Source organism: Pristis pectinata, chromosome 6 (genome assembly GCF_009764475.1).
Source record: "Pristis pectinata isolate sPriPec2 chromosome 6, sPriPec2.1.pri, whole genome shotgun sequence".
NCBI lineage: Eukaryota > Metazoa > Chordata > Chondrichthyes > Rhinopristiformes > Pristidae > Pristis > Pristis pectinata.
The window spans coordinates 364,594-388,063 of NC_067410.1; the positions used below are offsets into that span (position 1 = coordinate 364,594).

Genomic DNA, 23,470 nt, shown 5'->3' on the forward strand with positions numbered 1-23,470 from the left:
ATTCAAGATTTACTTTATTGTCATTTCTCTGAGTATTTACATACGCAAAAAAAACGAAGTACTGTTTCTCACCAGCTCATATCAGTGCAACAAAAAGAAATATCTAAAATAGTCTATAAAAACATCTCTAAAATAAAACTAGAAACAAATCAACACCACATATTCATTGAAGTGCATTTATGTATTAATAAGTGCTTATTCAGCTCGAGATGAAGTTCAATGTATCAGGTCACTAACTATCAAACTGTGTCTGTATTGATGAGAGAATGTCCGTGTGTGTGGAGGGAGAGCTTGTTGGTGGAAGGGGAAGGGGACACAGTTCATTTATGATCCTGACTGCTTGTGGGAAAAAGGATCCTAAGAGTGCTTGACAGGATAGATGTTCGGATGTTTCCACCAGTGGGAGTGTCATGGACCGGGGACACAACTACAAACTAAGGTCATTTAAAACTGAGGTGTGTAGAAATGTCTTCTCTCAGAGGGTGGTGAATCTCTAGAATTCTCTGCCCCTGAGGGTGGCGGAGACCAGATCGCTGGATATATTTAAGGTGGAGATAAATAATTGTTTGAAAGATCGAGGAACTGAGGGTTATGGGAAACTAGCACGGATGAGGAGTTGAGGTCAACATAGGTCATATTGAATGATAGGGCAGGATTGAGGGGCCGAGTGGCCTGCTCCTATGTTCCTGTGGGAGGGAGCTGTGACTGATTGTCCTCTCATAACTTCTGGTGGAATATAGTTGCCACTGGAGTCTGGGATGTTTGGTATAGGGGGTGGATTTGGGTCACCATTCCCTGCTGTTTTTGGATTGAATCCAAATCGTGGCCTTCACACTAACCTTGGAGCTGTGTTCCTAGATTGTCACCAGGGTGTGAAGGAGGAGGATGGAGCTGTGACTCTGAACCGCAGGAGGGGGGCCTTCAAACAGGCCAAGATCCATTACATCAAGAATCATGAGTTCACCGCCACCTTCTTCCGACAGCCGACCTTCTGCTCTGTGTGCCGGGACTTTGTCTGGTGAGGCCATGGGCTACAGGCTGCCTGTGACACAGTGGGCTGGTTGTGGGATGGGGGCAAGACTGGGGGTTGAGAGTGGGACCTGCCCAGGGTGAAGGGACTCGTCATCCAATGCTCCCCTCAGTTTCGGGGGGTGACTGACTGCGCCACCAGACGGAACGGGGAGCTGCTGAGTCCAGGAGTCGCTGCTCAGGACATCCTACAGCCCATCGTGGATCTGCAGATCCTTCCCAGAGCAAGTCTGCAGTGGCCCCAGCCCCACCCCCAATGTGGGCAGGGCCAGCTTGACCTCAGTGGGTGGGATTGTGGGTAATGTGGGTGGGAGTGGGCGAGGCCAGGCAGACAGGAGTTCTCTGTATTTGACTCCGAGGGGCAAGGAGGGGGTGGTGGGGGGTGGGGCCTTTGTTCTGTAACTGGCTCAGTGTGAACTCTCCTCCACAGGGGTCTGAACAAGCAGGGGTACCAGTGTCGCCGTGAGTATACCCCAACACGTCATTCCACCATCTGGTGGTCTCTCCCACCCCACTTTCCCTCCCCCCCCACCGCCTTCGGTCCCCCCCACTCCCCATTGTTACACATGCCTGTGTCTCGCACATACCCTCAATTGTGCCCCCTCTTCAGTCTGTGAGGCACCCACCCCACCCCCCAACCCTCTGTCCCTGGGACACCCCCCCCCACCGCCCCCTGTCCCTGGGACACCCCCCACCTCCCTCACCCTCTGTCCCTGGGACGCCCCCACCAACCCCCCACCCGCCTCCCTCGCCCCCTGTCCCTGGGGCACCTACCCCACCCCCCCCCACCTCCATCTAATTCTCTCCCGTTTGTTACAGAATGTAATGCTGCAATTCATAAGAAATGCATCGACAAGATCATTGGCCGATGCACGGGAACAGCCACAAACAGCCGAGACACTATGGTGAGAGCCAGCAACGAATCATGTTACAGAATGTATTCTTCTTGGACCTGTGCCCTTCCCATCTCACTCCTCTCTAACAGCCCCCAGGAGCCACACACTCCTCTCACTCTGCTCATAAATCCCTGCTCTGTACTTTACCGCACTCCTGGTCTGCACTCACCCCTGCCTTAGTCTCCAGTCTCTCTCTCTGCCTTCTAATGAATTGTTTACAGCAGACATCTGGATCTTTACAAGCCCAGCTGGTAAAAGATCCAAGGCAAGTTGGCAGATTGGACTAATGAGGTTAGGGTTTGTACCATGATTATGGGCCTCAAGGAGTATTGAGGAGCAGAGGGACCTTGCTGTACAAATCAAAGCATCACTGAAGCTAGCATCACGGGTGCAGGAAGTGGTGAGAAGGTAAACGGGTCATAGCATAAACGGCAGGGAGGTCAAGGTACAACTTTATAAAATATTGGTTAGGCCACGGCTGGAGTAGTGTGTACAGTTCTGGGTACCAGAGTGTAGAAGGAGTGTGGTTGGTGTAGAGGTGATTCATCAGGATGTTGCCTGGTTTAGAAGTTTGCAGGGGAGACTGGATAGGTTGAGTTTGTTTTCCTTGGAGCAGAGGAGGCTGAGAGGGAACCTGGTTGAGTGTATAAAATGATGAGAGGTGTAGACGGGGCAGATAGTGTGAAGTTTTTCCCCACAGCAGAAGTACCTGTAACTAGATGGCATAGATTTAGGGGAAGAGGTTTCGAGGAGATGGAAGGAAACTTGGGGGGAGGTTGGAATCTGTCTGACTCTGCCTGAGTGGGTGGTGGAAATGACATTGGAGAGGTACCTGGATGAGCACTTGAATCGACAAGACATGGAAGGCTACAGACCAGGTGCTGAAAAATGAGATGAGTATAGCTAGGTACTTGATGGTTGGCATGGATATAGTGGGCCAAAGGGCCTGTTTCTGTGCGGTGTGACCCAATAACTATATTCAAGACTGAAATCAATAGGTCTAGGATATTATTTTGCTGTTCTCTAGCTCAGAGAAGTGTAGAGGTGGAGTGATTGATTGTGTAGATAGACAGATATTTGCATTTCAAGGGAACGAATGGGAAACTGGTACATAGATCATAGCACATTACAGCACAGTACAGGCCCTTCGGCCCACGATGTGGTGCCAACATTTTATCCTGCTCTAATATCTATCTAACCCTTCCCTCCCGCATAGCCCCCTATTTTTCTATCATTCATGTGTCTGTCTAAGAGTCTCTTAAATATCCCTAATGGATCTGCCCCCACAACCTCTGCAGGCAGTGTGTTCCAGGGACCCACCACTCTCTGTGTAAAAAAAAAACATACCCCTGACATTCTCCTTATACCTTCCTCCAATCACCTTAAAATTACGTCCCCTCGTGTTAGCCATTGTCGCCCTGGGAAAAAGTCTCTGACTGTCCACTCATCTATGCCTCTTATCATCTTGTACACCTCTATCAAGTCATCTCTCATCCTCCTCTCCAAAGACAAAAGCCCTAGCTCACTTAACCTATCCTCATAAGACATGCTCTCCAATCCAGGCAGCATCCTGGTAAATCTCCTCTGTACCCTCTCTAAAGCTTCCACATCCTTCCTATAATGAGGCAACCAGACCTGAACACAATACTCTAAATGTGGTCTAACCAGAGTTCTATAGAGCTGAAACATTACCTCGAGGCTCTTGAACTCAATATCCCGACTAATGAAGGCCAACACACCATACACCTTCTTAACAATGCTATGAACCTGCATTGCAACCTTGAGGGATCTATGGACGTGGACCCCAAGATCCCTCTGTTCCTCCACACTGCTAAGAGCCCTTCCATTAACCTTGTATTCTGCCTTCAAATTTGATCTCCCGAAGTGTTGAGGATATGATTAGATCAGCTAGAATGTGAAATGGTGGAGCAGACCAGAGGGTCCAGATTGCCAGCTCTTGCTCCTGTTTCTCACGTACTTGTGAAGAGAAATCGGAGGATATGAGGTTCATGCAGAAAGTGGTGCTGAGGGAAATGGTCCATCCAAAGCAGAGCAATGGCAAAGTCCTTGTCCTACTGGTATTTATGTTCTCAGTGGCCTCTTGCTGGGGCCTCACAACCTTTCTGTGTGCTGACAGGTCCTGTATGTGTGGGTTAATGTCTCTTCAATCCTCTGTTCTGCAGTTCCAGAAGGAGCGTTTCAAAATCGACGTTCCACACAGGTTTAAGGTGTATAACTACATGAGTCCAACGTTCTGTGATCACTGTGGCAGCTTGCTGTGGGGACTGGTCAAGCAGGGACTCAAGTGTGAAGGTAAATCTCTAGCTGTGACCAAAGGCCAGCTGATGTTCTCTGTGCCACATGGTTGCCATGTAATGCCCCATTTTTTTCTGCTGCAGAATGTGCAATGAATGTGCACCACAAGTGTCGGGGCAAAGTGGCGAATCTCTGTGGGATCAACCAGAAACTGATGGCAGAGGCACTGAACCAGATCAGCATGGTAAGGCATGTCTGGAATCCGGGTCCCACAGCCCACACACCTGTTACTGGATCCTGGATACCACCCAGGCTGCAGAAGCTTACGTCTGTCTCTGGATCCCAGCATCCGAACTTTCGGACAGTACTAATGCCAGCAGGAGCAGCTGGTTAGAACAAAGGGTGTGGGGGAGAGGCAGACTCCCCCAGAGCTCTGGGTGGTTCAGTGAAGGTTGTCGCTCCCTGTCTCCCTCTGGTGCTTCCCACTTCACTGTGAGGGGGTGGGAGGGGGTAATTTGGCCCATTGTGCCTAGGCCAGCTCTTTCCAAGTTCTCCAGTAGCTGATGTCCTGCCCGTGACGTCTCCATAAACTTTTAATGTTTTGGTATTTTCCAGTTCCCCTTTGAAAGTTCCTGTTGAATCTGCTCCCACTGCCCTTCCAGGCTGAGTGTCCCGGATCACAGCAACTCCCTGCAGGAAGCGTTCCCCCTTCTCCCATCGCCTTTATTCCCTTTCCTCTGGTCACCCTCCTGCCCCCACACCGGTTCTCATTACTTATTCAGATCAAGAAATCTCTTCCTGATTTTGAACTCCTGGACTAAATCTCCCCTTAACCTTCTGTCCTCCAGGGAGAACAGCTCAGTCTCTCCACTTTACCGCTCAAGAGCTCACAGTTTCAAAATGTTTTTGTTTTTCTCCCAGAAATCCTCCACCCGGAAGTCTGACAGCAGCCTCCCTGACAATTCCAACATTGGCATTTATCAGCCCTACAACAACACCTCTGCATTTGGAACCCAGAACCTTGACTACACAGGTACCTGTGCTGATCGCTGGGCACTAACCGCTGGCACTTACCACTGGTCAATAACCACTGGGTGCTGACCCCTGGCACTGACCACTGGTCAATGACCGCTGGGTGCTGACTGCTGGTACTGGGCACTGACCACTGGCCCTGACTGCTGGGTGCTGACCACTGGTCAACGACTGCTGGGCACTGACTGCTGGCGCTGACTGCTGACCACTGGTCAATGACCACTGGGCACTGACCACTGGGTGCTGACTGCTGGGTGCTGACCACTGACATCTGGTCACTGACCACTGACTGCAGACAGCTGACCACTGGTCACTGACTCATGGTCACTGACTGCTGACACCTGGTCACTGACTGCTGACACCTGGTCACTGACCGCTGTCCTCTACTCCAGGGGAGCTGGATGGGAGCTGGCCTGATCTTGGGCAGTGACTGAAAGGTCAGTGTGGATCTGATGCACTGCACATGCTGCCAGAGACCCTATGGTTGTTGACTGGCTGTGGGCTGGGTTGAGACAGAGCAGCTGCAAGGTTGTGTTGTGCCAGAAGGAGGGAGCCTGTGAGTGTGCTGTGGTCACCTCAATATATCTCCTGCCAGGGGAGTCTGTTTGAAGGTGGGGCTGGTTAATGGGGATGTGCCTGTTGAATCCACTGGTGTTTACCAGCTCTCCCTCCCTGCTACCTGCTGCTCTCATCAACGTTACTTGTTTTCAGACAGTAACCAGTATGGAAAATTGTGGGAAGAAAGTTCACCAAAACCACCCCAACGAGGACCAAGTCTGCGCGAGGATCTGAGGAGGAAAATGACCATCGAGAATTTCACTTTGCACAAAGTGCTGGGAAAAGGGAGCTTTGGAAAAGTAAGTGTTGGCGTATCGGCAGAAACCAATGAGGAGCAGCTCTCTGCGGGGTGCTAACTGCCTCTGGGGAAGGGGGGGGTGGAGCAACAGCCTAGAGCTTAGTGATTGCAGTTAACCTCATAGAACCATACACCACAGAAACAGACCCCTCGGCCCACCTTGTCCATGCCGACCGTGTGCCTATCTATACTAGTCCCATTTGCTTGCATTAGGCACATTTTCCTCTACACCTTGCCTACCCAACAACCTGTCCAAATGTCCAGTAAACATTGTAACTGTACCTGCCTTCACCACCTCCTCTGGTAGCTCGGTCCACACACCCACCACCCTCTGTGTGGAAAACTTACCCCTCAGATCTCCTTTAAATCTCTCCCCTCTCACCTTAAACCTGTGTCCTCTCGTTCTAGACCACCCTCCCCATGGGTAAAGATTCTGTCTACCCTATCCATGCCCCTTGTAATTTTGTAAACCTCTGAGGTCACCCCTCAGCCTCCTATGTCCCAGTGAGAACAAACCCAGCCTGTCCAATCCCTCCTTGTAACCACAGCCCTTCATTCCAGGCAATGTCCTGGTGAACATTTAGTGTGGGGACAGAACTGTACACAAAACTCCCAAGTGCGGTCTAACCAACGTTTTGTCCAACTGCCATGTGACATCCCAAACGCTGCCACCTCTACCCTATCCACACGTGTCACCGTTTTCAGGGAGCTATGGACTTGCACCCAAACTCTTGAATGAACCTCTATAAGGTCACCCCTCAGCTTCCTTTGATCCAGGGACAAACGCTGGCAAATGGAACTAACTCAGATGGGCATCTTGCTCGGCATAGACCAGTTGGGTACAGACCAGAGCCTGTTCCCGTGCTGTATGTCTCAATGACTCTAAAACAATCCCAGACTATCCAGTCTCTCCTTACACACCAAGCCCTCCAGTCCAGGCAACATTCCTGTCAATCTTTTCTGCGTTCTCTCCAGCTTAATCACATCTTTCCTACAGCGACCAGAACCAAACACAATTCTCCAAGTGTGGCCTAATCAGCAGTTTGTACAGCTGTAATACGATATCCCAACTCCTATACTCAAAGTCTTGGCAATCATACCACCCTGGCCTTCTTCACCACCCTGTCTACCTGTGTCGCCACTTTCAGGGAACCACATACTTGTGCCCCAAGGTCTCTCTGTTGTGCAACGCTCTCCAGGGCACTGCCATTCACTGTGTATTTCCTGGCCTGATTTCATCACTTTGCACTTGTTTGTTAAATTCCCTTGCCCACTTTCCCAGTTAATCCAGTTCAACCTTTTTCACTGTTCACTGCACCAGTTTTGGTGTCATCTGCAAACTTACTAATGCATGCCACCTGCATTATCTTCCAAATTCTTGAGGTAGATGACAAACGACAGTGGACCCAGCACTGATCCCTGCAGCACACCACTGGTCACAGGCCTGCAGTCTGAGAAACACCATCACTACCTCCTTCTGACTCCTTCCACCAAACCAATTTGGTATCACTCACTGGATCCCATGTGATCTGCCTACCAGCGAGACCTTGTCAAAGGCCTTGCTAAAGTCCATGTAGACAACACCCACTGTCCTACACTGAATCCTCTTCGTTACCTCTTCAAAAAAAACTCTTATCAAGTTGGTTTCCCATGCACAAAGCCATGCTGACTGTCCCTAATCAGTCCTTGCCTTTCCAAATGCAGGTAGATCCTGTCCCTCAGAATCCCCTCCAGTAACTTTCCCACCACTGACATTAGGCTCACCGGCCTAGAGTTCCCTGTCTGGTCTTGCCAGCCGTTCGTCTGTCGTATCTCCCTATTCCTGTAACACACTAGCATGTGGCACAGGCGGTCAGCCTGAGATTACAACCCCAGAGGTCGAAGAAAGAAATCTTTCTGCCTATCTCCCTAAGATCACTCTGCAGGACCTTGTCTCCCTTTCTGTCTATGCCATTGGTACCAATATTGACCATGATGTCTGGCTGCTCACCCTCCCCTTTCAGTCCAAGATATCCCTGACCCTGGCACCAGGGAGGTACACGCCATCCTGGAGTCCCACTCACAGCCACAGAAAAACCTGTCTGTGCCCCTGACTATCAAGTCCCTATCTCTACTGCTTGTCTGGACTTTGACCTTCCATGCTGTACAACAGAGCCAGTTGTGGTAACACGACTTGGCTGCTGCTGCTTTTCTCTGAGGAAACATCCCCCCAACGGTATCCAAAGCATTAGGGAGGTGAGTACCTGGAACTCACTGCCTGAGAGAATGGAAGCTCGGTCACTGACAGCGTTTAAGAAGTGTCTACAGACGAGCACTTGAGTCGCCCAAGTATAGGGGGCTGTGACCAAGTGCTGGAGGATGGAGTTAACATGGAAGGGTGCCCACTGCTCGGTGTGGATGAGTTGGGTTGATACTCCCTGTGGTTAGCGTGTTCAGTGATCAATGGCTTCCTGTGGTTAGTGCCTTTAGCGATCAGTTCCCTGTGGGGTACAACAGGCTGATACACCAAGACATGTCGACGTGAGGAAAGAGGATGTGCTGGAACTATTGAAAAACATTAGGATAGATAAGTCACCAGGGCCGGACAGGATATATCCAAGGTTATTACGGGAAGTGAGGGAAGAGATTGCTGCGCCTTTGGCGATGATCTTTGCATTCTCACTGGCCACAAGAGTAGTGCCAGATGATTGGAGGGTGACAAATGTTGTTCCTTTGTTCAAGAAAGGGAGTAGGGATAACCCTGGGAATTACAGACCAGTGAGTCTTACTTCAGTGGTGGGAAAATTACTGGAGAAGATTCTGAGAGACAAGATTTATGGCATTTGGAGAAGCATAGGCTGATTAGGGACAGTCAGCATAGCTTTGTGAGGGCAGGTCGTGCCTCACGAGCCTGATTGAATTGTTTGAGGAAGTGACAAAGCACCTTGATGAAGGTAGAGCAGTGGATGTGGTGTACATGGATTTTAGTAAGGCGTTTTATAAGGCTCCTCATGGAAGGCACATTCAGAAAGTCAGGAGGTATGGGATCCAGGGAAACTTGGCTGTGTGGATTCAGAATTGGCTCACTCATAGGTGGTGGTAGATGGAGCGTATTCTGCCTGGAGGTCGGTGACCAGTGGTGTTCCTCTGCTTTTTGTGATTTTTATAAATGACTTGGATGAGGATGTGGAAGGGTGGGTTAGTACGTTTACTGATGATACAAAGGCTGATGGTGTTGTGGATAGTGTAGAAGGTTGCTGTAGGTTACAACAGGTCATTGATAGAATGCAGACCTGGGCGGAGAAGTGGCAGATGGAGTTCAACCCGGATAAGGGTGAAGTGCACACTTTGGAAGATCGAATTTGAAAGCAGAATACAAAGTTAATGGCAGGACTCTTAGCAGTGTGGAGGAACAGAGGCATCTTGGGATCCACGTCCATAGATCCCTCAAGGTTCCCACACAGGTTGATCGGGTTATTAAGAAGGCATATGATATGTTGGCCTTCATTAGTCGGGGTATTGAGTTCAAGAGCCACGAGGTGCCAAGGTCCGGGATGTCACTGATCAGGTCCACAGGATTCTTGAGCGGGAGGGAGAACAGCCAGAAGTCGTGGTTCATGTTGGTACCAATGACATAGGTAGGAAGAGGGATAAGGTCCTGAAAAGTGAGTTTAGGGAGCTAGGCACAAGGCTGAAGAACAGGACCTCAAGGGTAGCAATCTCAGGATTGCTGCCAGTGCCACGTAATAGTGAAGGTAGGAATAGGAGGAGATGGCAAATAAATGTGTGGCTGAGAAGTTGGTGCAGGAGGGAAGGTTTTAAATTTTTGGATCATTGGGATCTCTTCTGGGGAAGGTGGGACCTGTACAGAGAGGACGGGTTACACCTGAACCCGAGGGGGGCCAATATCCTTGCGGCCAGGTATGCTAGGGTGGTTTGGAAGTGTTTAAACTAGTTTGCGAGGGGGATGGGAACCGGAGGAGTAGGTCAGAGGAAGAAGGGGATGGGGAAAAGTCAGATCTGACAGGTAGAGAGGCTTTGAGGAAGGAGAAGCAGAGTACAGGCTATAAAAGTAGAAAGGTGAATGGGCTGAAGTGCATTTACTTAAATGCGAGAAGCATCAGGAATAAGGGAGATGAACTGAGAGCTTGGATAAGTACATGGGACTATGATATTGTGGCTCTTGCAGAGACTTGGCTGTCACCAGGGCAGGAATGGATATTGAATATTCCTGGTTTTCAGTGTTTTAAAAAGGATAGGGAGGGGGGGAGAAGAGGAGGAGGGGTGGCGATGCTGGTCAGGGACACTGTTACAGCTGCAGAAAGGGTAGATAATGTAGAAGGATCCTCTCTAGAGTCAATATGGGTGGAAGTTAGGAACAAGAAAGGAGCAGTTACTCTACTGGGAGTATTCTGTAGGCTCCCCGGTAGCAGCAGGGATACTGAGGAGCAGATTGGGAGGCAGGTTTTGGAAAGATGCAAAAATCACAGGGTTATTATCGTGGGAGACATCAACTTCCCAAATATTGATTGGCACCTGCTTAGTGCCAAAGGTTTAGACGGGGCGGAGGTTGTTAAGTGTGTCCAGGATGGATTCCTGTCACAGTATGTTGACAGGCCGACTAGAGGGAATGCCATATTAGATCTAGTTTTAGATAATGAACCGGGTCAGGTGACGGATCTATCAGTGGGTGAGCATCTGGGGGACAGTGACCATTGCTCAATAACCTTTAGCATTGTCACGGACAGGGATAGGAGCAAAGAGGATGGGAAGATATTTAATTGGGGAAAGGCAAATTATGAGGCTATAAGGCGAGAACTTGGGAGTGTAAATTGGGATGACATTTTTGAAGGGAAATGTACTATGGAGATGTGGTCGTTGTTCAGGGATCTCTTGCAGGATGTTAGAGATAAATTTGTCCCAGTGAGGCAGAGAAGGAATGTCAGGGTGAAGGAACCATGGGTGACGAGAGAGGTGGAACAACTAGTTAGGAAGAAGAAGGCAGCATACATAAGGTGTAAGCAGCAAGGATCAGACAGGGCTCATGAGGAATATAGAGTAGCAAGGAAGGAACTTAAGAAGGGGCTGAGGAGAGTGAGAAGGGGACATGAAAAGGCTTTGGCGAGTAGGGTTAAGGAGAATCCCAAAGCTTTTTACTCGTATGTGAAGAGCAGAAGGATGGCTAGAGAAAAGGTAGGTCCGATTAGCGACAAAGGTGGGAAGATGTGCCTGGAAGCTGTGGAAATGGGTGAGGTTCTCGATGAATACTTCTCTTCAGTATTCACCAAGGAGAGGGGTCTTGATGATGCCGAGGACAGTGTTGATAAGGGTAATATTCTAGAGTATGTAGATATCAAGAGAGAGGATGTGTTGGAGCTGTTAGAAGATATTAGGACAGATAAGTCCCCGGGGCCTGATGAAATATTCCCCAGGCTGCTTCATGAGGTGAGGGAGGAGATTGCTGAACCATTGGCTAGGATCTTTGAGTCCTCGTTGTCCACAGGGATGGTACCGGAGGATTGGAGGGTGGCGAATGTTGTCCCCTTATTCAAAAAAGGTAGTAGGGATAGTCCAGGGAATTACAGACCAGTGAGCCTTACGTCCGTGGTGGGCAAGCTGTTAGAAGGGATTCTAAGAGATAGGATCTATGAGCATTTAGAGAATCATGGACTGATTAGGGACAGCCAGCATGGATTTGTGAAGGACAGATCATGTCTCACAAGCCTGATAGGGTTCTTTGAGGAGGTGACCAGGAAGATTGATGAGGGTAGTGCAGTAGATGTGGTCTACATGGATTTTAGTAAGGCATTTGACAAGGTTCCACATGGTAGGCTTCTTCAGAAGGTGAGAGGCCAAAGGATCCAGGGAGGCTTGGCCGTGTGGATTCAGAATTGGCTTTCCTGTAGAAAGCAGAAGGTTGTGGTGGAGGGAGTGCATTCGCATTGGAGGGCTGTGACTAGTGGTGTCCCACAAGGATCGGTTCTGGGACCTCTACTTTTTGTGATATTTATTAATGACTTAGATGAGGGGGTGGAAGGGTGGGTTAGCAAGTTTGAAGATGACACTAAGATAGGCGGTGTTGTGGATAGTGTGGAGGGCTGTTGAAGTTTACAGAGGGATATTGATATGATGCAGAGCTGGGCTGACAAGTGGCAGATGGAGATCAATCCAGAGAAGTGTGAGGTGGTACACTTTGGAAGGACAAACTCCAAGGCGGAGTACAAGGTAAATGGCAGGATGTTGTGGGGGCAGAAGGATAGAGAAGTGGAGGGCTATGTGGGAGGGAAGGGTTAGATAGATCTTAGAGCAGGATAAAATGTTGGCACAACATAGTGGGCTGAAAGGCCTGTACTGTGCTGTAATGTTCTATGTTAGTGTGTTTAGTGATTAGTTCCCTGTGGTTAGCGTGTTCGGTGATCGGTGTTCCATGTGGTTAACATCTGTGGCTGTTGCTGTATTCCCTGTGGTTTGTTTGGTTAATTTGACCGGGCAGTGTCAGTAAGGTTACTGGGTAAAGTGCATCTCGAGTGGGTATGTGGGGAGCTGGAGGAGGGAGGTTGTTTTGGGTTTCTCTGGGGCACGTGGTACCAAACGGTGACTGGCCTGTTTACTGCCAGGTTCTCCTCGCTGAATTGAAGGGGAAAGGCGAATTCTTTGCCCTGAAAGCTCTGAAGAAGGACGTGGTCCTAATGGACGATGACGTGGAATGTACGATGGTTGAGAAACGAGTGTTGGCTCTGGCCTGGGATAATCCATTCCTCACTCACCTATACTCCACCTTCCAAACCAAGGTACCAGCTGCTCCAGGGAAGTGGGGGGCAGTATCCCCACTGACAGGGGGGGATGCATGGCTCCCCTCTCTGCAGCTGTAGGAGGGGCTATTACTGAGTGGGGGCTCATTGCAGAGAGTTACCAGGTGGGGTGTGGAGGTCTAGATTGTTTGGAAGAGGGAGGGGAGCACTGAGGGGAGTACTGAGGGGGAGGTGAGCATGAGGGGGAGGGGTCACAAGGGGGAAGGGTAGGGAGGGGTGCACCCAGGGGGTGGGGGAGGGGGAGGGTGTGGGAGGGGTGCAACGTAGGGGAGGGGAGCACTGAGGGAGGGGAGCATGATGGAAAGGGGAGCACAAGGGGGAGGGGTGGGGGAGGTGGGGAGGGGAGCACGTGGGGGAGGAGAGCACGAGGAGGAGGGGGAGGGGTGGGGGAGGGGTGCAGTGAAGGGGAGGGAAGCGGGGAGGGGGAGGGGCGCAACGAGGGGAGCACCAAGGGGGAGGGGAGGAGAGGGGAGCACCCAGGGGGAAGGGTGGGGGAGAGTAGTACTGAGGGGGAGGGGTGCAGCGTAGGGGAGGGATGGGGGAGGGGAGCATGAGGGAAGGGGGAGCACGAGGGGGAGGGGAGCAGAGGGAGAGGGTGTGGGGAGGGGTGCAGCGAGGGAGCAGTATGGAGGGGGAACCAGTCCGTTACCATAGGGGAGAGGTAGGGAGTGGGTTGGCAGGAGGGGGAGCAGACTAGAGGGAGCGGCAGGGGATAGGGGGAGTTAGTTAGTGCAGGGGAAGAGGTGGAGGTTGGGAGGGTTGGGGACGGGGGAGTTGGTGCAGGGAGAGAGTTATGGGTGGTGGAGTGATGTGGTGGGATTCTTGGCACTTGGGCTGAGGTTTGTGCTGGGGGGAGCGGGGGTGCTTCAGGATCGATGGGAATGTCAGGGGTTCAGTGGGGAGAGGGGTTGCTCCTCCTGTTACCCCCACAGCTCCCGGGGTGACTGTGTGTGTTTGACGGCAGGAACATCTGTTCTTTGTGATGGAATATCTGAACGGAGGCGATCTGATGTTCCACATTCAGGAGAAGGGCCGATTCGATCTGTACAGGGCCATGTGAGTAACTGCCAGTGTCCCGGAACCAGAGGAGAGCTCAGACCCCCCAAACCTACCGGGCACGGATCCCCCCAAACCCACCGGGCACGGCCCATCCCTCGGGTGTTGAGCCCTCCCCACCCTCCGCAAGTTCTTCCCTTTCATCTGTTGCAACACTACAGTTCACTCTGCCTCCCCTCCCTCCCCCCCATCGCCCCCTCCCCCTCCCCCCTCTCCCCCATAAACCCTCCCTCCCCTCTCCTCCCCTCTCCTCCCCTCTCCTCCCCTCTCCTCCCCTCTCCTCCCCTCTCCTCCCCTCTCCTCCCCTCTCCTCCCCTCTCCTCCCCTCTCCTCCCCTCTCCTCGCCTCTCCTCGCCTCTTGGTATTAGTTTTGGTTTATTATTGTCACTTGTACTGAGGTACAGTGAAAAACTTGTCTTACAAACTGATCGTACAGGTCAATTCATTACACAGTGCAGTTACATTGAGTTAGTACAGAGTGCATTGATGTAGTACTGGTAAAAACAATAACAGTACAGAGTAAAGTGTCACAGTTACAGAGAAGGTGCAGTGCAATAAGGTGCAAGGTCATAACAAGGTAGATCGTGAGGTCATAGTCCATCTCATTGTATAAAGAAACTGTTCAGTGGTCTTATCACAGTGGGGTAGAAGCTGTCCTTAAGTCTGGTGGTACGTGCCCTCAGGCTCCTGTATCTTCTACTTGATGGAAGAGGAGAGAAGAGAGAATGCCCCAGGTGGGTGGGGTCTTTGATTATGCTGGCTGCTACACCAAGACAACGAGAGGTAAAGACAGAGTCCAAGGAGGGGAGGCTGGTGTCCGTGATGAGCTGGGCTGTGTCCACAACTCTCTGCAGCTTCTTGCAGTCCTGGGCAGAGCATTTGCCGTATCAAGCCGTGATACATCCAGATAGGATGCTTTCTATGGTGCATCGGTAAAAGTTGGTGAGAGTCAAAGGGGACAAACCAAATTTTCTTTAGGCCTCCTGAGGAAGTAGAGGCACTGGTGAGCTTTCTTAGCCATGGCATCTACATGATTGACCAGGACAGGCTGGTTGATGACGTTCACTCCCAGGAACTTGAAGCTCTCAACCCTCTCAACCATCAGCACCATTGATGTAGACAGGTGCATGTACACTGCCCCCTTTCCTGAAGCCAATGACCAGCTCTTTTGTTGACATTGAGGGAAATGTCCCCGGATTGTCCACTCCCCCCGGATGGTCAGTGCCCCTCCCCCCCCTCCCCCAGATGGTCAGTCCCCTCACCAGCTGCTCATCGTTCCCTGGGCTCGGTGTCTGCCCCACCGGTGATGTTCTGACGCCTCCTCTGTTACAGGTTCTATGGGGCGGAGATCATCTGTGGGCTGCAGTTCCTGCACAGCAAGGGCATCATTTACCGGTGAGTGTTAGCGCGCCGAGGGCTCCACTCTATGAGGGTCCTGAAGTCAACGGGCAGCATCTCACGGGTGTCTCACTCCTTGTCTGGACAGGGACCTGAAGCTGGATAACGTCATGTTGGACAAGGACGGGCACATTAAAATCGCCGACTTTGGCATGTGTAAGGAGAATGTGTTCGGTGACAATCGTGCAACAACCTTCTGTGGGACCCCGGATTACATCGCTCCCGAGGTTAGTGCATCCTCCCTGGCCTGGGTCTCCAGGCCCCTGGACCTGGCCCTACCCCCAACCCCGGGACTGTTCCTCGCAGTCCCCCCCTCCCCATGGTCCATGCCCCTCAATCTGACGCTCTCTCTCCACTTCACCCCTTTTCTCCCCTCTTCCATCAGGCAGAAGATACAGGAGACTTGAGGGCACGTACCCCCAAGCTCAAGGACAGCTTCTATCCCACTGTGATAAAACTATTGAACGGTTCCCTAGTACGATAAGATGGTCTCTCGACCTCACGATCTACCTTGTTGTGACCTCACACCTTATTGCACTGCACTTTGTAGCTGTGACACTTTACTCTGTATTGTTTTTAACCTTGTACTACCTCAATGCACTGTGTAATGAATTGATCAGTTCGAACAGTATGTAAGACAAGTTTCTCACTGTACCTTGGTACAAGTGTCAATAATATACCAATACCTCCCACCTCAACCCCTCCCTTCTTTGCCCCCTACCCACCCCCCACCCATCCCCTCTCCCCTTCCCACCCCCCCACCCACCCCCTCTCCCCCCACCCCCTCTCCCCCCACCCCCTCTCCCCCCATCCCCTCTCCCCCCATCCCCTCTCCCCCCATCCCCTCTCCCCCCATCCCCTCTCCCCCCACCCCCTCTCCCCCATCCCCTCTCCTCCACCCCCCTCGCCCACCTCTCTCTCCCACAGATCCTGCTGGGGCAGAAGTACAGTTTCTCTGTGGACTGGTGGTCCTTCGGGGTGCTGTTGTATGAGATGTTGATCGGCCAGTCCCCCTTCCATGGCGATGATGAGGATGAGTTGTTCGAGTCGATCCGAGTGGACACTCCGCACTACCCGCGCTGGATCACCAAAGAATCCAAGGACATTCTTGAAAAGGTAGGTCCCACTTTGATCCATTTCCCTGCTCCAGTCCCGGTCGGCACAGTTTCCGATTTCTCTGTGACTGGGGCTCGAACCTCTAACTAGGTGAACATCGACACCGTGCCCTCCGTCTATGCTGGATATTGAGCAACCTTCCCTGGGCACTGCCGTACAGGGGCAGGAAGGACACAGTGTTTGTCATAGGGTCCCAGAGTCATACAGCACAGAAACAGGCCCTTTGACCCAACTCGTCCGCACCGACCAAGGTGCTTACCTGAGCCAGTCCTATTTGCCTGCGATTGACCCATATCCCTCTAAACTTTCCTATCCATGTACCTGTTCATTGTCAATGTACCTGCCTCAACTACTTCCTCTGGCAGCTCGGTCCATATACTCACCACCATCTGCATGGGAAACATTGCCCCTCAGGTCCTCTCTCACCTTAAAGCCATGCCCTCTAGTTTCTTCTAGACTTCCCCACCTTGGGAAAAACACTATGACCATTCACCCTATCTATGTCCATTGTGATTTTATAAACCTCAATTAGGTCACACCTCAGCCTCCTTCACTCCCTGTACCCTGTACCCTTTACTGGGAAGGTGTACCCAGACCGCACTCTGTGCCCACATCACCCCTGGTCCGGAGCCACTCACTGTGACCTTTCTGTGGAACCTTTACCTGGACTACAAACCCCTGAGATCCCCAAGGTACAATTCCAGCTTCTCAAATATCCTCCCCACTGGCAGATGGACCTTGAGCTCCAGACTTCCTTCTCTAAACCTCTCCCACCTTCTCTCCTCCTCACTCATACCGAACTTTGGTCATCTGCCCTCATATCCCCATGGAAATTGGTACCATGGTTGATTCTGTGAAGTTCCCTGGGATATCTCACAATGTTAAAGGAAACAAATAAAAAGCAGCTGCTGGAAATCTGAAACTGAAAATACTGCAGATATTCTGCAGATCAGTCTGCAGCTGTGGAGAAACTGAAAGTTTCAAGCTCATAACTTTTCATCAGAACTTGTGAATGAATAATCCTCGGTGTGAAGCTGTTGTTAACATGTATCTGTACACTTCCAGCTCTTTGAAAGAGACCCATCGAAGAGACTTGGCGTTTCTGGAAATATCAAACAGCACAACTTCTTCAAAACAGTGAACTGGACAGCTTTAGAGAAAAGGGAATTGGAGCCTCCTTTCAAACCCAAAGTGGTGCGTTTGTTCAGATACTTACCCTCCCTCTCCTCCTGAGCTTCCTACTCTTATTGCAAAGGATTGGTTGGGAAGTCTTGCTACAGCTTTACAGGGGTTAGTGTGACCACACCTGGAGTACAGCATGGAGTTTGTCCTTCCTCTTTCCAGGTGCAACACATTTGCCTTGGAGACTGAATCCTAGGTGAGAGTGTTTTCTTCTGGGGAAAGGTGGAGTATTTTGGATCTCAAGCTTCTGGAATGAGTAGAATGAGACGACCTTATTAAAGAGGGAGGACATTGGAAATAAAAATCAAAACAGTGCAGGTGCTGAAAATCTAAACTCAGCAGGTCAGACAGAATCAGTGCAGAGAGAAACAGAGAGAACGTTTCAGGTCAGGAACTGTCTGTGGAGAGAAAAAGTGTCTTCAACCTGTTCTGTTCCCCAACACACACTTCTCTCTCCATAGATGCTGCCTGACCTGTTGTGCATTTCCGGCATTTTCTGTACTTGTGACATTGCTTTCTGAGACTGTGCCCCTAGTTATGGATTAAAATTCAGATTGAGATAGGGAGGGATTTCTTTCCCAGAATCTTTGGCATTCTCTCTCCCAGGGAGCTGTGGGCACTGAGCCTTCAAGTATTTTCAAGGTTGATGAATTTTTGGAATGTGGGTACAACAGGGAATTTGGGAATCTGGCAGAAAAGTGGGACAGAGGAAGATAATTAGACTGCAAGGCTGTAAGGATAATCTTTTCCCCTCCCTTGGAATCACCGCGCCTTCCATTCCTCAGCACGCACTCCCTCAGAACTGTGCCACACTGATTCTCTGTTCATGTATGTTTTCTCTCCTGTAATTGCAGAAGTCTCCTGGTGATTACAGCAACTTTGACCGTGAGTTTCTGAGCGAGAAGCCCCGACTCTCTCAGGGAGACAAGAATCTGATTGACTCCATGGATCAGACAGCGTTCCTGGGGTTTTCCTATACCAACCAAAGTATGGAACGCATGATGAAGTAGTCGGAAGTGCAGAGTCTTGCTCAAGCCCTTGCCTTCCAGTTAAACTCCTATGTCTCAGCAAACTTGAATTGAACAAAGGCATGAGAATTCGGAATAGTTTACTATGCTATCCAGACTTCTGTTAATCAACTTCATTTTTCATTGCTAATTTCTGCTGGCTTCCTGGTGTGTTGGTGATTGATCATATGTGCATGCCTTTAATCTGTAAATGCTCTGCAGGCTGTCTCATTGATGGTGAAGCTGTAAACTGGGGCTTCGGTGCTAAACCCTCAGTGGAACCAGTGAAAAGGCACTGGAGCCTCCCCTGAAAGTGTTAGACAGAAAGACCGGACATTTTTAAACTCGCCTCATCTTGTCTTTGTACCAATGTCTTCAATTAAAGTGTACATTATTTAAATTACTGATTAAAGACTAGTTTCCTTTCATTAACCTGAGTGTGGATCTTTTGATTGTTAAATGGTCTGCAGTTTTTAGATATGTATGGTGTGTTTGGATTTTCAGAAGGATTTCGATGAGGAATCATGGCAGATGGAATTTAATGCAGACAAGTGTGAGGTGTTGCATTTTGGAAGGACAAATCAAGGTAGGAAGTACACAATAAATGGTAGGGCACTGAGGAGTGCGGAGGAACAAAGGGATCTGGGAGTTCAGATACATAATTCACTGAAAGTGGCATCACAGGTAGACAGGGTTGTAAAGAAGGCTTTTGGCATCCTGGCATTCATAAATCAAAGTATTGAGTATAGAAGTTGGGATGTTATGGTGAGGTTGTATAGGACATTGGTGAGGCCAAATTTGGAGTATTGCGTGCAGTTCTGGTCACCTAACTATAGGAAGGATATTTGTAAGATTGAAAGAGTGCAGAGGAGATTTACTAGAATGTTGCCGAGTCTTCAGGAGTTGAGTTACAGGGAAAGATTGTACAGGTTAGGACTTTATTCCTTGGAGCGCAGAAGAGTGAGGGGAGAATCGATAGAGGTTTACAAAATTATGAGGGGTATAGACAGAGTAAATGCGAGTAGGCTCTTTCCACCTAGATTAGGAGAGATAAGTACGAGAGGACATGGCTTTAGGGTGAAAGGGGAAAGGTTTAAGGGGAACATTAGGGGGAACTTCTTCACTCAAAGAGTGGTGGGAGTATTGAACGGGCTGCCATCTGATGTAGTAAATGCGGGCTCACTTAAGTTTTAAGAATAAATTCGATAGATACATGGATGGGAGAGGTCTGGAGGGGTATGGACTGGGTGCAGGTAAATGGGACCAGCAGAATAACGTTTCGGCACAGACTAGAAGGGCTGAATGGCCTATTTTCTGTGCTGTAGTGTTCTATGGTTCTAGGTTCCACACAGAAGGTTGGTCAGCAAGATTAGAGCACATGGAATTGGGAACAATGTGCTGGTGAGGACTGAGGATTAATTTCATACTGTCTTACAACATAGAAGGAGGCAATTTAGTCTGTCGAGTCCAAGCCAGTTGGCAGAACATTCCCTCAGTCCCATTCCCTGGTTCCCATTCCCTCACATTCCGACGAAGTCCACCCTGATTCTGTAACCACTCGTGATCATTCGAGGGGTCATTTAACCTGCCTGCATGCCTTTGGGGTGTGGCAGGGATGCTATGGGGGAATGCAGCAAAGTTCCAAATGCAAGGAATGTGGGTACAGTACAGGATAAATGATGGGCCGCATGGCCTATCCCTGTCCTCAGTTCTTGTGATTTTGTTTCTGAGCTGTGGGTGTTGTCAACAATACTGGTGACGACACCCATAGCTTAGAGGGAGGGAGAACAGCCAGAGGTCGTGGTACGTATTGGTACCAAAGACATAGGTAGGAAAAGAGATGAGGTCCTGAAGAAGGAATATAGGGAGCTAGGTAGGAAGCTGAAAAGCAGGACCTCAAGGGTAGTAATCTCTGGATTGCTGCCTGTGCCACATGCCAGTGAGGGTAAGAATAGGATGATTTGGCAGATGAACGTGTGGCTGAGAAATTGGTGCAGGGGGCAGGGTTTCAGATTTGTTGATCATTGGGATCTCTTCTGGGGAAGGTATGACCTGTACAAGAGGGACGGGTTATACCTGAACTGGAGGGGGACCAATATCCTCGGGGACAGGTTTGCTCAAACTGTTGGGGAGGGTTTAAACTAGTTCAGCAGGGGGATGGGAACCCAAGTGATAGGTCAGAGGTTGGTGCTTTTAGTGTACAAGTAGATGCAGAGTGTAAAAAGACTGTGAGGAAGGATAGGCAGTTGAAAGGGCAAACTTGCAGTCAGTTGGATGGGCTGAAGTGTGTCTACTTTAATGTGAGAAGTATCAGGAACAAAGGTGAGGAACTTAGAGCGTGGGTAAGTATGTGGAACTATGTCGTGGTGGCCATTACAGAGATTTGGCTGTCACAAGGGCAGGAATGGCTGCTGGATACTCCGGGGTTTATATGTTTCAAAAGGAACAGGGACGGAGGTAAAAGAGGTGGGGGAGTGGCTTTGCTGATCAGGGACAGTGTCACAGCTGTAGAAAGGGAGGATGTCCTGGAAGGATCGTCCACTGAGTCAGTGTGGGAGGAAATCAGAAACAGGAAGGGAGAGATCACTCTATTGGGAATATTCTACAGTCCCCCCAGTAGCAGCAGAGACGCTGAGGAGCAGATCGGGAGGCAGATTTTGGAGAGGTGAAAAATAACAGGGTTGTTGTCATGGGTGATTTCAACTTCCCGAATATTGATTGGCACCTCCTTAGTGTAAAGGGGATAGATGGGACAGAGTTTGTTAGGTGTGTACAGGAAGGATTCCTGACACAGTATGTGGACAGGCCGGCTAGAGGAGAGGCCATACTGGACCTGCTACTAGGCAATGAGCCTGATCAGGTGTCAGATCTCTCAGTGAGAGAGCACTTTGGAGACAGTGACCATAACTCTTTGACCTTTACCATACTTGGAGAGGGCTAGGAGCAGATGATATGGGAAAGTATTTAACTGGGGGAGGGGGAATTATGATGTTATTAGGCAGGAACTTGGGAGCGTAAATTGGGAACAGATGTTCTTGGGGAAGTGCACAGCGGAAATGTGGAGGTTGTTTAGGGAATACTTGCATGGGGTTCTGGAGAGGTTCGTCCCATTGAGGCAGGGTAAGGATGGGAGAGTGAAGGAACCATGGTTGCCACGAGATGTAGAATATCTTGTCAAGAGGAAGAAAGAAGCTTACCTTAGGTTTAGAAAGCATGGATCAGACAGGGCTCTGGAGAGTTACAAGGTAGCCAGGAGGGAGCTTCAGAATGGGCTTAGGAGAGCTAGAAGGGGACATGAGGCCTTGGCAAGTAGGATTAAGGAAAACTCCAAGGCGTTCTACACGTATGTGAAGAATAAGAGGATGACTAGAGTGAGGGTAGGACTGATCAGGACGTCCATAGATCCCTCAAGGTTGCCGCACAGGTCGATAGGCTTATTAAGAAGGCGTATGGTGTGTTGGCCTTCATTAGTCAAGGTACTGAGTTCAAAAGCCACGAGGTAATGTTGCAGCTCTATAGAACTCCGGTTAGACTTGGAGTATTGTGTTCAGTTCTGGTCACCTCATTACAGGAAGAATGTGGAAGCTTTAGAGAGGGTGCAGAGGAGATTTAGCAGAATGCTGCCTGGATTGGAGAACATGTCTTATGAGGATAGGTTGATTGAGCTAGGGCTTTTCTCTTTGGAGAGGAAGACGATGAGAGGAGACGATAGAGGTGTACAAGATGATAAGAGGCATAGATCGAGTGGATAGTCAGAGACCTTTTCCCAGGACGACAATGGCTAACACGAGGGGGCATAATTTTGTGATTGGAGGAAGGTATAAGGGGGACGTCAGGGGTAAGTTTTTTAGAGAGTGGTGGATGCGTGGAATGCACTGCTGGCAGAGGTTGTGGGGGCAGATATATTAGGGACATTTAAGAGACTCTTAGACACATGAATGCTAGAAATTTGGGAGGAAATGGTTAGATAGATATTAGAGTAGGATAAAATGTCGGCACAACAGGACTGGACAGAGTAGATGTGGTTAAGCTGTTTACCTTGGTGGGTGAGTCCAGGATTAGAGGGCACAATCTTGGAATTAGAGGGTACCGGTTTAAAGCAGTAATGAGGAGAAATTTCTTTAGCCAGAGGGTAGTGAAATTATGGAATTCTTTGCCACGTACAGCTGTGGAGGCCCAATTATTGGGGGCATTTAAGGAGGAGATTGATAGGTATCTAATTAGTCAAGGTATCAACGAACATGGGGATAAGGCCGGAAATTGGGGCTAGATAGGAATAGTATTAGTTTAGCTCATAGAAATAAACGACAGCACAATTCAGGCCCTTCGGCCTACAAAGCTGTGCCGAACATGTCCCTACCCTAGAAATTACTAGGCTTACCCATAGAAATTTTTCTCAGCTCCATGTACCTATCCAACAGTCTCTTAAAAGACCCTATCGTGTCTGCCTCCACCACCATTGCCGGCAGCCCATTCCACACACTCACCACTCTCCGAGTGAAAAACTTACCCCTGACATCTCCTCTATGCCTACTCCTTAGCACCTTAAACCTATGTCCTCTTGTGGCCACCATTTCAGGCCTGGGGAAAAGCCTCTGACTATCCACCCGATCAATGCCTCTTATCATCTTATACACCTCTATCAGGTCCCCCCTCATCCTCCATCTCTCCAAGGAGAAAAGGCTGAGTTCCCTCAACCTGCTTTCATAAGGTATGCTCCGCATTCCAGGCAGCATCCTTGTAGATCTCCTCTGCACCCTTTTTATAGCTTCCACATCCTTCAAATAGTGAGGCAACCAGAACTGAGCACAGTACTCCAAGTGGGGTCTGACCAGGGTCTTATATAGCTGC

At 49.8% G+C, this 23,470-nt stretch overlaps 1 protein-coding gene across 2 annotated transcripts in view; it reads left to right on the top strand.

Annotated features, from left to right (window-relative positions):
• Positions 1 to 19,019, top strand: part of LOC127571753 (protein kinase C delta type-like) — an 83,730-nt gene extending 64,711 nt beyond the window's left edge. For both annotated transcript variants that reach the window (XM_052018426.1, XM_052018427.1), the window contains exons 5-18: positions 859 to 1,018; positions 1,460 to 1,491; positions 1,849 to 1,934; positions 4,109 to 4,238; positions 4,325 to 4,425; positions 5,103 to 5,214; positions 5,925 to 6,070; positions 12,666 to 12,839; positions 13,825 to 13,916; positions 15,249 to 15,311; positions 15,403 to 15,541; positions 16,242 to 16,430; positions 17,496 to 17,624; positions 18,467 to 19,019. In XM_052018426.1, the coding sequence (XP_051874386.1) occupies positions 859 to 1,018; positions 1,460 to 1,491; positions 1,849 to 1,934; positions 4,109 to 4,238; positions 4,325 to 4,425; positions 5,103 to 5,214; positions 5,925 to 6,070; positions 12,666 to 12,839; positions 13,825 to 13,916; positions 15,249 to 15,311; positions 15,403 to 15,541; positions 16,242 to 16,430; positions 17,496 to 17,624; positions 18,467 to 18,622 (1,709 nt within the window). In that variant the 3' untranslated portion in view covers positions 18,623 to 19,019. The remainder of the gene's footprint in view (positions 1 to 858; positions 1,019 to 1,459; positions 1,492 to 1,848; positions 1,935 to 4,108; positions 4,239 to 4,324; positions 4,426 to 5,102; positions 5,215 to 5,924; positions 6,071 to 12,665; positions 12,840 to 13,824; positions 13,917 to 15,248; positions 15,312 to 15,402; positions 15,542 to 16,241; positions 16,431 to 17,495; positions 17,625 to 18,466) is intronic.
• Positions 19,020 to 23,470: the final 4,451 nt, after the last annotated feature.